Genomic DNA, 14,846 nt, shown 5'->3' with positions numbered 1-14,846 from the left:
ATTATTATATTGGATCCATTCGGTCTTAAAGGGGCAGCACCCTTTAAATACCTGGTGTTCCATAAGTGCCACCTACTGTCAGAGAGTGACATTTGCGTCTCATTCACAAGGCTTAAATCAGACAATTCTGATTTTGCTTCAATTTTTTAAATTATACAATCCAAATAAAATGTATTTAGTATCTTTTTTGGATAGTAATTCAAATGGTTGCCTCTGATTTTAATTAGAGCACAGACAAAGCCTTTGTTTATATGAAGAGATTTCCTTTAGTTGTATAATTTTTTATTTGATTTGGGATTTGTTTTAAAATTTCAAGTTAGTTTTATTATTTAACATTTCAATTTCACAAAGAAATATCCAGCATTTTGTCTGAGAAATAACATAAAGGCTAGTTCACTGATCTATATAAATATAAATATAGATCAGTAAAAGTGTTATGTGACCAGTTTTAGTTACTTTCAATTGAAAGCAGTTGGCAACCCTGGTCAGGGTTTTTTTTTTTTTTTTTTTTTTTTTTTTTTCGTATTTTGATGGTTTAAGTGAAATGTGAAAAATTGAAATCACTTTTGGCCACTATTGTGATTGGTGGGTTTAGTGCTACAATATGCCAAGACCCTGCTTAATGTGTCATCACAGATGAATTGTTGCAGTTTTTCAATTTTCCAGGCAAAAAATGTAATTACTACTTTAATTTCTGCAGTTAGAGCATTGACTTTTAGAGTGGAAGTGGTTATTATATTTCTTACTTTGTCAGTTACAAAAAAATGACTATCTTGACAACCTTGAATCTTGAACTCCATATCATCATATAACTCCAATATGTCATCTCTTCATTGGAAAGGGTTTGTCTCCTCCAATTTGCTGCCATCTTGTTAACCCTAACTAGGTTAGGAGACCTCTCCAGCTCTTTTAGTTTAGAAGCTGAGACCTAGTCTTAACACTTAGGAACCTTTATGAATCACACTCTTATTCTTAAGTCTAGAAATAAGAGTAAAATTATGTAATTCTTAGAATTTTGACACACTTAAGACTAAAATTTTACTCTGAGTGGCTTTATACAGCCCCAGATAATTTTACCTTAGTACTTATTGCCCAGTTAGTTAATGGTTAAGGGAAGTGTAAGTTCAAAACATTCAAAGCAATATCATTTCCTTGATCCAGCCTGGAACGTGACTCAGCCAGTTCTTAACATTCCCTTTAACAAAATTTACAAATTTATTACCAAATTCTGTATTTTAGTATGTCTAATTATTTGAAAGCCTAAAAACAAATTTAATTTATTCTTTAAATAGCCTTATGATTTCTTTTCCTCAGAAATTCTGTGTTGTGTATTTACATTTCTAAGGCATTAAACATTCATCTAATTTCTTTTAATTAATGAAAATTTATTTATTCATTTTGTTTGAAAAATAAAGGGGATTTTAATATTAAAATTAAAACATTGAAGAAATATTTTATGATTATTCCTTAAAAATTGGGGTTTTAACAATTTTAGTAGTAGTAGCCTATTACGTTCATTCTGCTGTACAATTGTAGTGTAATAATACAATAGTAATGTATTTCTGCCACAAAGTCTTCAAATTAAACCAAACTTTTATTTTGACAGGTTGCCGTGAATACCTTCACATTTCTGTGTGTATATGATATTAGGATAGTTTTACTCAATTGATGCCGTTGAGGGCATAAGTCAATGACATTTGGGTTTAATATTGGTATTCTTACTTATTGGTAAAATTCAAAACAGTTATTTTAAATTAGAATAATATTTCACAATGTTGCTGTTTTCACTCAAATAAATGCATCCTTGGAGAGCAAAATACTTCTTTCAAAAATAAGGAAACCTTACAGAACACAAACTTTTAAACAGTAGTGGATATATTTAATATAGTTAAATATTGTGACTAAAAAAATATGTAGCATAATACATATCACCAAGCCCTAATGAATACTACTGATATATGCTTCCTTCCCATTGTGTCATAACTACATTTAGCAGGTTTTTAATGTGAGTCAGTGAAGTGCATAAATGCCACATTTAAATTTATGGACAGATTTTTGAAATTTCTGTGGTGCTTATTGCGGTCATGCAACTGAAGTTCCTACTTAAACTCTCATTGTGATTGGTGCTCTCAGCTGTTGCACTTAACATTCTCCCTTGAGTGAACATCATAATGAGAGCAATTAATGTCCACTCCCAAGTGTGAATGTTCAAGAAAAATGGATCTCTCATGGACTGTTCTCCAATAAAACATGGATTTAATAGCGTATATGAAAGCAGTCAACCATAAACACACCATTTCTCATTGCTAATTTTCATAACAATTTTACATTTTGCTTGGGACTAACCTTTTACTCCCCAAATGAAAGTCAAAAGGATTAGGAAACTTTTTTTAAAGACTTTTTTTAGAAAGTTATTGTTGTAATGAAACATAGAGGAGATGAGCATAACAAGTTGTTGCCTGATGTTAAAGTAAGATAATTCAGTTTTAAACAAAGAGAAGTTATAACTAACTGTTTTACCACAAAGTTACCCGTTGGCTTTGTAGAACATAGAAAATCCTTTCATAGGTTTGTGTTTGTAGCCAGTCTCTTAGCTTGTCCTTGAGGATAAAGGACCACAGGAGCTCTTATGCCTCTGAATAGAGTTCCTCCTGCTGTGTGGTGGACTCTAAAGTTCTGAGTAGTAATGTTTAATGCAAGAGCTGACTGAAGAATCCTTGACCCTGAAGTACACTGTTACATGTGAGACTTTGGCAGTGGAATTCTGAATCACTTCCTCATTCAGATTGAGTATATGGATTATGCTGTTATCTTATTTTGTTTTGTCCTTTGTCTTTGTTTCTCTTATCAGTGTGTAGGTGTAAAGACAGGGATTATCATTTAGACATTTAAGTTTAGTGACCCGACAGCTTTGTAAATTGTGTTTCCTGTGCGTTAACATGTAAACAGAAGGTCAGGATGATAACACATACTTTATGTGTGTAGTTAGAGGCGGAGTAGTGGACAGAAAATGCATGTCATTGTCTCCTCCTCACTGTCTTTTTGTTACTTGAGCAATAGCACAAACTTCTTATTCACTCTGCCATGTAGCTATATAAGAGGCCAACTCCTGCTGCAGAAAACATCCCCCAAACCATGACACTTCCTCTTCCACCTTTCACTAACTTATTTATGCACTTGGTATTCAGTCTTTTCTCAGTTTGATGCTAAACAAAAATGTTTCCAATCAGACCCAAATAATTTCAACTTGCTCTCACCGACTTCTCTTAAACATGCTGAGACCATTCCAAAACCCTGTTCATCGCTGAACTGGCAAGCAATTCCAGCTGCAGTGTTGAACCAATTCCCCATTGAGAATCTCTGCATTATCCTGTCCTCTCATGCATTTATCTTACGTGGAAGACCAGCCTTTTTGGGGGACTTGAATTAATGTAATTGTAAACCTGCAATATTCGAGAAATCACAGATTTGGAATGACCAACTTCTCTTGCAATGGCTGAAAGTGTCATCCCTTTGGCCTTTATCTAGACAACCTTCTGTCGGAGGGTTTCAGTCATAAAGAGCGGCCCGCCATCTTACAATCTCAGTGAAAATTGGAGGAATGCTGCCAGTTAAATAGGGTTTGTCACAGTATAATTAAGGAAATTAGCACAAGGTGCCAGATTAACACCAATAACTTGAAGGTATCTGAAAGTTCCCTAATTTTGATCAGAGTTCTTTTTTTCAAATATGTCATTTAGGTTTTTTTATACTCTGCTTCAGAATACAATTAATGGATAAAATATGCTTAAAAAGCTGCCCTTCTGCACCTGATAGGATTAATTGAAATAGGAATAAGCATTGACCGTGAAATTTAGAAATTGTAGGTTGTTCTCTAATTTTGATCTCCACTGTATATACAATGATAAAAAGCATATACATGCCAAAAAAACCTATTTTTAATTAGCAACTATAATACACATACTTATATTTTTAGTCATTTTGGTAGATAAAACAACTTATGTATGATTTTTAATGATTGTGTACAGTACAGTTGAGAAGGTCACCTCATGTAACTTGTCGCATGATACATGCTAGGTTAATTTTATAGTAGATATCAGAATGTCTAACGCACATAATTGGTCTCAAAACCTAAAAGCATGCAGTAAGTGTACCTTTCTTTTGGAATGAGTCTTTTTCAAGGGTGAATTTTGAATGATTAATCATTCTGTTGATCTTTTATTACTAGGTCATGCGGTTAGAAATTGTTTACTTAGCATACTGCAGCATGTTATGTGCAAACGTGTTTGTGGAGAAGCATTTATGTAATATGCAACTGATATGTTACCCCCAGGCATTCAAAATGATTGTTTTAACCAAACTGAAGTCATGCCAAATAGCCAAACAGCCCATTTTAATGTGTCTTCTTTATGGGTAATTGTGAAATGCCTCTAGTGTTGTGAAATAGCTCTGTGCTCACTTGGTCAACAGCTTCCTGTAAAGATTAAGCTGTCATGTGGAATGGGAATAATTGGCCCTCAGTGTGACGTTCACCTGAGAAGCATGGCAGTTGTAATCCCATATCAGCACGTTCATGTGCAGATGCTTTAACCTTGAGTTCATTGGCCTGTCATAAAACCAGCAGCAATCGTCTAGCAATGCAATAAGATACTATGCAAATGTGCGGTGAATTGATTTCCTCACTCAGGACAGCTGTGGGAGTGAAGTGGTTTGCGTAGGGGTTTCCTGCTTTCAATTTTGACTGGTTAAGGCCCAGTGCTCACGTGTGATGGAAAATTAACTCGCAGAGCTATTTTGTATTGTTGTCTTTGAGTATGCACATCTACTGATACTGTTTTTTTTTCATCAAAGTGCATGAGATGAAGAGAACGTGGGAACAGTTCACAGATACTTTTGATAATGTTGCGACCCTTCACTGACCCCTTTCTTTTTTCATTCCAGTGAAGTACATGCGGGAAGCGACGCCATATGTGAAAAAAGGGTCACCGGTGTCTGAGATCGGCTGGGAGACGCCGCCTCCTGAGTCCCCCCGTCTCGGCAGTCCTCACTTCGATATCCCCAGCCCCCCCTCACTGTCCTTACAGGGCGACCGCAGATGCATCCCCCTCAAAATGTGCTACATCACCCGTAGTATGACCGTCCCTGACCCAGAAAACAGGTACTGCTTCTTATGCATTCAATATATTGACCACCATAAGTTTGCAAAACTTGCAGCGTTACTTTATGAGAGGCTAAAATCCAATACATTAATGTTTAAAGCTTAAAGAATATTTTTTTTTATATAAAAATTTTAGCATTTTCGTCAAAATGAATTCAGTATTTATTGAAAAAAGTAACGTATGTGTATTTGTATTATACTAATATTCTGGATTTTTCTTGTGTAGTATTTGTCAAAATGGTGGAGAAGGTGATTGGAAGTGTTTTAGACAATCTCTTTGTAATGCCGTCTCAGTATGAGCAGTAAGGGGTCTCATTATTCAGCGGTTGAATGTGGCAACCCTGGTAATGCACTCCACACAACAAATGCTTTATGCTGTTCGCTCACTCCGTTATTTGATGTCTAAGGAGTAGTAGTGTCCTCTGCTTGTCAGTGGACGAACCTTCATATCTTCAAAAGTGATGGAGGACAACATCAAAGTCCATGTCAACAATGACTTCAAAGATTTCATATGTTGCCAGAATGCTTGAGCTGGACACTTTACAAAAAAATATGGCCAAAAATCACTCCAAATAGAAAACAAGATATGAAGCCAAACATTAAACCTGTGACATGGCTGTTCTGAATGACTATGGAATAAAAAGGAAAAAGAGAGCTCACACACCATAAAGAATAGTAAAAATTATGAATAAAATATTTATTAAGAGGCCAACAAGGTGACCGTATGTTTTCTGGTTACCAGTGTCCATAAGATAAACTGGAACAGTTATATGGTTGCATTTATTGCACCGCTGTATAGGTTCCAGAACATCAAAAGACAAAAGTCAGTAAGATATAATTGACACTTTTATTCAGCAAGGATGCATTCAGTTGGTATAAAAAAAAGTGTCCGTAAAGACATTAATAGTGGTCAACCAATTTGGCTTTTTTTTTTTTTTTTTATTTGGGAATGGGGATTTTAGTTTTTCTGTTTGGCTGATGTGTTCGAGGCGGGACTTTTATTTTGCCGGCGTTGAGAAAGGCAGAGTCTGAGCACACAGTGCTCACATTCTCTCTCTTGTTCGCCGTTGTCATTAACAGTTCTGTCTATTATTCAGCATAATTCTATGTGGTGACATAATTTCAACTGACACAGGAAGAGAGGGCAGGACATATTGAGCAGCCCCGCCCCCTTTTTTAAAATAGCCAGTAGCATTTTTTTTTTTTTTTGCAATGGCTGAAAGGGTCATCCCTTTGGCCTTCATCTGGACAACCTCCTGTCGCAGGGTTGCAGTCATATAGAGTGGCCCGCCATCTTACAATCTCAGTGAAAACTGGAGGTTCGCATCACACAATGTGAAATCAGACCTCATTTGCACCAATCAAAAGCTTATTTACACTGAATCGTTCCCTATCACATACATTGTGCACTACGAGCAATTCACTGTACAGGAAATACTACACTGTGAATAAGTGACCAATCTCAGCCAATGCTTCAGCGTCTATTTATAGTGCATGGGGCGGGCGTTTCGGATTCTAGAGATCATTTGATTGGTCAGAGGATTTGATGAGAAGATGAAATACGATGTGACGCGTTGAGCCGTTTTGGAAGTGACGAATTGCAAGCTTTGAATGCTTATATCTTCTAAATGCAAATTTTGTCAATGTTTTGGAGCACACTGCCTAACATACGCTAACATTTTGATACTAACACCCAAAAAACTTTAATTTTGATTTCATGGGGACTTTAATATGGATAGAAGTCTGTCTAATAATCAGATAAAATGGTTAAATAAAGAAATGAATGTATACAACAAGTATTATAATGATTGCTTTTATATTATTAGTAATAGAAAGGCAAATATTATAATACTTTCTCGTTTGCTGTCAGCATTAAGCAAATATGCATTTATAATATTTTAAACAAATCTTAGAATGGCTAATGAACATTTAATTTCGCAAACCTTGCAAACTTAATTGAATCCAGCTGTGAGATCTTGTGAAGTGTGCATTTTTATCCAGCATGTTCGATTGTTCTCTGTGTGACGGTCGGTCCGTGTGAACTGAATGCTTTAAACTTTAAACTCGTGATTTCAAATTATGCTGCACTTTATACATTTGCCCAATGTTATATTTATGTAATTTTCTCTGTGTGCTGTATGTAAAATGAGTGTTACCTTGGCTTTATTTGAAAAATATGATTCCCAGTGCACACAAACTTCCCAGAATACTGAGTGCCCTGTTGGTTACAGTGTTTACTTCCTTTTTAATTATATTTTTATTAAATATTGATTTATTTATGAAAAATACTGTCATCTAAAGTATGTTTATTTTACACATTTATTTTTAATCCGTTGTCAAATCATTTCAAATTTCTTAAATATTAATAAAAAAAAAAAAAATTATACCTGCTTTATATCGGCTATCGGCCCCCTGCTTTCCAAGATATCTGCATCGACAAAAAAACAATATCAGTCGACCACTAGACATTAATAATGTTGCAAACGATTTCTATTTTAAATAAAATCTGTTCTCTTTAACTTACTATTTCTATTTAATAAAGAATCCAGGAAAAATGTATCATGGTTTCCACAGAAATATTAAGCAGCACAACTGTTTTCAACATTGATAATAAGTAGAAATGTTTCTTGAGTAGCAAATCAGCATACTAGAATGATTTCTGAAGGATCATGTGACACTAAAGACAATGATGTTAAAAAAATCAGCTTTTTCATCAATGGAATAAATTACATTTTAAAATATATTAAAATAGAAACCAGTTATTTCAAATCCTATATATTTTTTTTTTTACTGTATTTTGATCAAATAAGTGCAGCCTTTGTGAGGATAAGAAAACATTAAAAATGATACCAACCCTAAACTTCTGAACTGTATATACCACATAAATACAAATATAATTATCTGGTTTGTTGTATATCAATTCAGTATAGTTAACATGTACAATGTTTTCTCAGTTTTTATCAACAAAATACCATTATACACAATACATGCAATATTATACACCATAAAATACGTGTTTCAAAACCATAACGATGTTCACCATTTTCAAAATAACAATGTAAGTCTTGATATGAAAAATTGTGCAACTACTGTAGTGCAAACATCTAAGAAGCAATTTCTCCTTCATACGTGGAGGATGCAAATATTGTATATACAGGTGCTTCTCAATAAATTAGAATGTCGTGGAAAAGTTCATTTTCAATTCACTATCTCAACAAATTAGAATATGGTGACATGCCAATCAGCTAATCAACTCAAAACACCTGCAAAGGTTTCCTGAGTCTTCAAAATGGTCTCTCAGTTTGGTTCACTAGGCTACACAATCATGGGGAAGACTGCTGATCTGACAGTTGTCCAGAAGACAATCATTGACACCCTTCACAAGGAGGGTAAGCCACAAACATTCATTGCCAAAGAAGCTGGCTGTTCACAGAGTGCTGTATCCAAGCATGTTAACAGAAAGTTGAGTGGAAGGAAAAAGTGTGGAAGAAAAAGATGCAAAACCAACCCAGAGAACCGCAGCCTTATGAGGATTATCAAGCAAAATCGATTCAAGAATTTGAGTGAACTTCACAAGGAATGGACTGAGGCTGGGGTCAAGGCATCAAGAGCCACCACACAACTGGCTACAGTTGTCCTATTCCTCTTGTTAAGCCACTCCTGAACCACAGACAACATCAGAGGCGTCTTACCTGGGCTAAGGAGAAGAAGAATTGGACTAGTGGTCCAAAGTCCTCTTTTCAGATGAGAGCAAGTTTTGTATTTCATTGGGAAACCAAGGTCCTAGAGTCTGGAGGAAGGGTGGAGAAGCTCATAGCCCAAGTTGCTTGAAGTCCAGTGTTAAGTTTCCACAGTCTGTGATGATTTAGGGTGCAATGTCATCTGCTGGTGTTGGTCCATTGTGTTTAAAAAAAAAAAAGTCAATGCACCCGTTTACCAAGAAATTTTGGAGCACTTCATGCTTCCTTCTGCTGAGCAGCTTTTTGAAGATGCTGATTTCATTTTCCAGCAGGATTTGGCACCTGCCCACACTGCCAAAAGCACCAAAAGTTGGTTAAATGACCATGGTGTTGGTGTGCTTGACTGCCTAGCAAATTCACCAGACGTGAGCCCCATAGAGCATCTGTGGGGTATTATCAAGAGGAAAATGAGAAACAAGAGACCAAAAAATGCAGATGAGCTGAAGGCCACTGTCAAAGAAACCTGGGCTTCCATACCACATCAGCAGTGTCACAAACTGATCACCTCAATGCCACGCCGAATTGAGGCAGTAATTAAAGCAAAAGGAGCCCCTACCAAGTATTGAGTACATGTACAGTAAATGAACATACTTTCCAGAAGGCCAACAATTCACTAAAAATGTTTTTTTTTATTGGTCATTCTAATTTGTATTCTAATATTCTAATTTGTTGAGATATTGAATTCGTGGTTTTTTGTAAAATGTGAGCCAAAATCATCACAATTAAAAAAAACAAAGACTTAAATTACTTTAGTCTTTGTGCATTGAATATATTTAATACATGAGTTTCACAATTTGAGTTGAATTACTGAAATAAATGAACTTTCCCACGACATTCTAATTTGAGAAGCACCTGTATATCATGTGTGTTTTGTTCTGTATTGCTGAAAGTGTTTTTGCTTGAGAGGTAAAAGTTCCCACCAACCACACTGTCTGTTTTTGTGCTCAAGCCTCATGTTATTTTTTGCAGTATATTGTACTTTTGTCGTCAGAGAAACTAACGTTGTGGCTTGTGAGATTAACCATAACATTACACAGGAAGTGTGTTAAAAGATGATGTACCAGCGCTGAACAGTAATGACAGGCGGAACATGTCACATCCCTTTTAAAATACAGTAAGGCTTTGTGTCTGTGTGCTGCTGGATTGTTAAACATACTGAATCCTAATAACATTCTGCATGCATTTTTATCTTTATATTTTGTTGGAGATTAGGCAAAAACATGACCAACTTGAACTTGAGCATCTATTTTGCTATGTGTTGCTGTATTGTACCTTATACAACAGTACTCTGCTCTGATTCCAAGACTGCTGATATTTATAATAATTTTATTAGATATCAGGCAATATCACTTTTGCAATGCTCATTGCCATGGGAGGAATCACAGCCGTGTTAGTATTCAGTACAACCGACTCTTGCTCATAAGACATTGCTTAAATATCTGGTGTGGGTATATAACCTGGAGATGTATGGCGAGATAAACTGACAGGCAGACAGACAGACGAAAGACTGTTCCACTCCTGCCATGTGCTGTCAATCAGGAGCCCTCCGCAGAATGGCTACCAGGTCGTCAGTTCTCACCCTCCAGCTCTGTTTTCAATTTACACCATTGTGTCCCATGTCTTCCAGCCCATCCATCACTGTGTTGTTCATGCAGAGCTCTATCAACACTGCAGACATTTCACGGCTTACCTCAAGTGCCACACTGTGAGAGGATTCATGTCAAATTCCTAAACAAAATCCATGTGGTATAAAAATAGATTGTGTCCCCCCTCCACTGTTCGGTGTTCTGATGGCCCAGAGTGGAACTTTAACTGCAGTTGTTTTTGGTGGAAGTGAAAGTAGCTGGTGGTTTGGGGTATGGAGATGTTCCTCCACAACAGATGTGTCAGTGACCTCTCCATCTGTCCTGTGTTACTCCTGCTCTTGTTTGGTTTGACACAGTGTGTTTGGAGACCATCTAAATTTAGTTCATCTTCTTTTTGTCCTCTTTGACCCATTAATTGGGAGGTTGTTGGTAAATAGAAGAGCATTTGCCCAGAATGTTTCATTTAAAGTGAATTAATTTTTATTGGAACCATGGCCTATGTTTGTCACACATTAATAATAACAACAACAATAATAAAATGCAAAAGGTTTGTTTTTTAAAAATGATAAAACACCTATCTATCCATTCATCCATCTATTCTATTCTATTCTATTCTATTCTATTCTATTCTATAAGAATAGGTTGGGTAGTCATAACATTCTTTTTGTTATAGTTTTAGTTTCACTGTTATCCACTGGCAATGTTAGAAAAGTAAACTGTTAGTAAAGATGGCGTAAGTTCTCCGAGTTGGACATTTTAGGTTTACTTTCTGAAGTTCATGTACTACATTAGAGAGATTTATTTTGACTATGAAAGGCATTGAAACATTCACTTCCTAAATTGGACACAGGCATCTCCATTAGTTGTGAAATTCTCCCAATTATAGTCTTAAAAGGCAGAACTCATTGGGCTTCATCCAAAAAGCTTTTTCCTCCAGTCTACTCCAAACACATCAGCTCCATATGTGCCCACCCCCTAAGCCCCTCCAAACTCTCTGTCTTCATGAAAGTAGGTCTATTTTTACCAACACTGTGCACCTGAAAATGATATTGTGGAGTGTAAGGTTAAGACTCTTACTCTAGATGATGTATGAGTGGAGCATTTATCACTGTAAACTCCTGAGCTGAACTGATATATGGTTCTGTTTGAACCGGGTGTATCTGATATTCTGGTGCTTAATGTTGACTCCAGAGCTCTTTCAAGCACTGTCTGTATGTCTTTAAAGTGACGCACATGTCTTGTTTTTAATGAAATGTGGTCGGATTTAATCACATGCATTCTAGCTTGTACTATATTCAACTCATTCGACTCTATTATATTTATTTTTTATGAAAATAATTAATTATTTCTCCATCTGTTGCTTTTTCATACACTACTACATATAGGAAGATATATTGTATCTATCTATCTATATATATATATATATTATATATAATATATAATATATGTATATATATATATATATATATATATATATATATGTATATAGATCTATTTAATTAAAAACATTTAAATGCTAAAAAGGAAATATAATTTAAGTTTAGCTTGAACTATTCTTTTAATAACCTGTAGCTTGTGCTCCTTTTCTTTCTTTCTTGTGTTTCAGGCAGATTGAGCTGCACTCCTCTGATGCCAAGCACACAATAGTCATGAGACATAAAGACACATCTTCTGCCCAGACCTGGTTCACTCTCATGCAAACTGCCATCACAAACCTCACCAGCAAAGTCATCTGTGAACTCCGGGAGCACGCGGGCCGCCACGGCATCGCCGGGAGTCGAGAGATCCGACACCTCGGATGGCTAGCAGAAAAGGTGGAAACTTGTTGCATAGAATTTTATGAAAAACCTGAGACCATATAAACATTTATCAGAATGGAAGACAAAATGTAAAATTATTTTTGCATAACTGAATTAATATTTATGAACTATGCCTTAGTGATGTCACCAGCCCATCTGTTCCAGCTGTCCAGTACAAATCGGTTCAGCTCGAATCACATGTGCATGGCATGAATGTACATCATCATCAAAACTCATACTTTCTACATGTCATTTAGCTGTAGGGCAAAAGTTAGTCAAATCTGGTAAAAAATACACTGTCTAAACCCACAGAGATGTCTTGCATAAAACCCAGCATCAGCTCAAGGTCTTTGGTTTGATGTAAGTGTTCCACTGTAATAGGTTTCCAGCTTTATGATAATTCTGAATCTGCAAAGACTATACAGTCACTTAAAACTTAGTTATAAAAAAAAGCATAAATGGCAGAAAACAGTATGGTTGATATTGAGCTTGTTGCAGTGCTCTTTACAGCATTTTTTTAACCCCCCCACCACCCACAAGTATGACTGATAATCTTTTGTCACTTACTTTCCACTTGTAAGTCCATTCAAAAACATAAGATTATTGTAAAAGCTAATGAGAACATTTAGTTTAATAATGAAAACAACTAAATGATCTTTCCCCATGAAATCAAAATGGAAGTTCCCTTTCAAGGGAACTTCGAACTGCGTCCTCTAGGGGTCGCTATGGGGAACACCTCGTCGTGACCCGTGTCTGAAGCATACAAATGAAAAAACACCAACGAGTTGGCCGGCGACAGCCTCTGACGTCACTACCGGTGCGACTATAAAACAGGCACCGGGAAAACACGTCATTCTCTTCTTCGTCTTCACTGACTGTTTTGTTTGAAGCGTGCATCTGAAAGAACCGGTAAGAGCGCTCTTTCTCTGTCTATCATGGCGATTACTAGCATGCGTTTAGACAATGTATGCATCCGTGTCGGCGTTATTTGACACCCGATGACACACACGATCTTTACGTGATTTGTTTGGGTAAAGAGCACGCACACGATGTCTTTGAGGAGGCAATCTGCGTGCATTGCGAGCGTTTTTTTTCAAGGAAAAAGCTCCGCTCTCGTTCGTCTCTCTTTCCGAAAAAAAAAAAAAAAAAAAAAAAGGCAGCCATCTGCTTCCCGCGGTTCAGGACTCGCCGCTGCTGAGGCACGGAGGAGAATGAGCTCGTGAGAATTTCAGGTGGATCTGTCTGAATGGTTTAAAGAGGGACTTTCCCTATCGCGCTCAAAAATGGCGGCGGACGAGAGAGAGTCTCGGGAGGATGATGTTATATCTTTAACACTTTCTGATACTGAGGTTAGTGCTCTGCTGGGTTTGTACCCAGGAAAAGCAGGATATATTTGAGGATGGTGAAGAAGCTGAGGCTGAGCCTTCTCAATTGTCCTGCCCTGCGTATGTAGAGCTGTTGGAGTTTATGGATCGCGCCTCGATGAGTGTTATCTTTCCGACCATAGCCCTCCAGCTCAGGTGAGCCTTCCATTTCTGCCTGATCTCCATACAGAGATCGAAAGGAAATGAAAGAGGCTGTTTTCTTCTCGCATCCATCGGTTTCAGCATAAGAGTTTTGCCGACATCAAGGCGATGCACGAAAACGGCTATGAGAGGATGCCCCCTGCAGAAAGAGCTTTCATTCTGCGGGGGAGACATCCTCTCTTAATCTCCCTCCTTGCCATCTAAGCCCTTCAAGCAATGCATCTTGCTTAAATGGCAAGGCATACGCAGCAGCAGGTCAGGCTGTGGCTTTATTACAAAATAAATGCTTCAAGCATATCAGACTGATCTGCTAAGAGACCTGGATAGAGGCGAAGGCCTTTTTCCTGATCAGGTAGCCGAGCTGCGCCGCACCACAGGCCTCTCTCCGGGCTACCAAGCAGGCCGCTTCTGCCAAGCGCAGGACTATGGTGGCCATGGTGGTGGCGGAGAGACATCTGTGGATGAACCTGGCAGACATCGGGAAGAAAGAAAAGGCTTTCTTCTCGATGCTCAGGTTTCGCCTTCTGAACTTTTCGGTATTTCCGTTGAGACGGTGATCGAGAAGTTCGGGGAGACGAAGGCGCACTCCGCTGCTTTCAGATCCTTCGTTCCACGAAGGTCCAGGTCTGAGCCCGAACAACATAGGGGTCCTGGCCTGTCTCGATCTGAGGATCAAAGACGGGCACAGAAGGCTAGTGTCGCGACCTCACGCTCCTCCCCCACCTGCGGGCAGGGTTAAGAGGAATTGTGGGTCATAAGGGGGTAAGCAGAACCTAAGGGATGTGATCCAGACGAGGCAGCGTTCTCGTCTGAGTCAGAGTGATACTGAGGTATCTACTCGTTCCCTTTAGGGATTTTTTTAACTTCTGCTTTTTATCCTCCCCTTCCTAATTTCCCTATAACCACCAGCTCTCCACCTGATCGAGGTTAGGTGGAAACCTCTAACGCATAACAGTCTCCTATGCTGGACCTATAATGTTTTTGGCTGGTTCTATGTTCATAGCAACCACCTTACTGATGGTCCGGACTAAAAGGAG

At 37.6% G+C, this 14,846-nt stretch overlaps 1 protein-coding gene across 1 annotated transcript in view; it reads left to right on the top strand.

Moving 5' to 3' along the window:
- Positions 1 to 14,846, top strand: part of sntb1 (syntrophin, basic 1) — a 49,228-nt gene that overhangs the window by 15,616 nt on the left and 18,766 nt on the right. The window contains exons 2-3 of the mRNA XM_042740708.1: positions 4,942 to 5,158; positions 12,091 to 12,298. Coding sequence (XP_042596642.1) covers positions 4,942 to 5,158; positions 12,091 to 12,298 — 425 coding nt within the window. The remainder of the gene's footprint in view (positions 1 to 4,941; positions 5,159 to 12,090; positions 12,299 to 14,846) is intronic.

Source organism: Cyprinus carpio, chromosome B16, assembly GCF_018340385.1.
Source record: "Cyprinus carpio isolate SPL01 chromosome B16, ASM1834038v1, whole genome shotgun sequence".
Classification (NCBI taxonomy): domain Eukaryota; kingdom Metazoa; phylum Chordata; class Actinopteri; order Cypriniformes; family Cyprinidae; genus Cyprinus; species Cyprinus carpio.
This window is presented reverse-complemented; position numbering and strand designations above follow the sequence as displayed.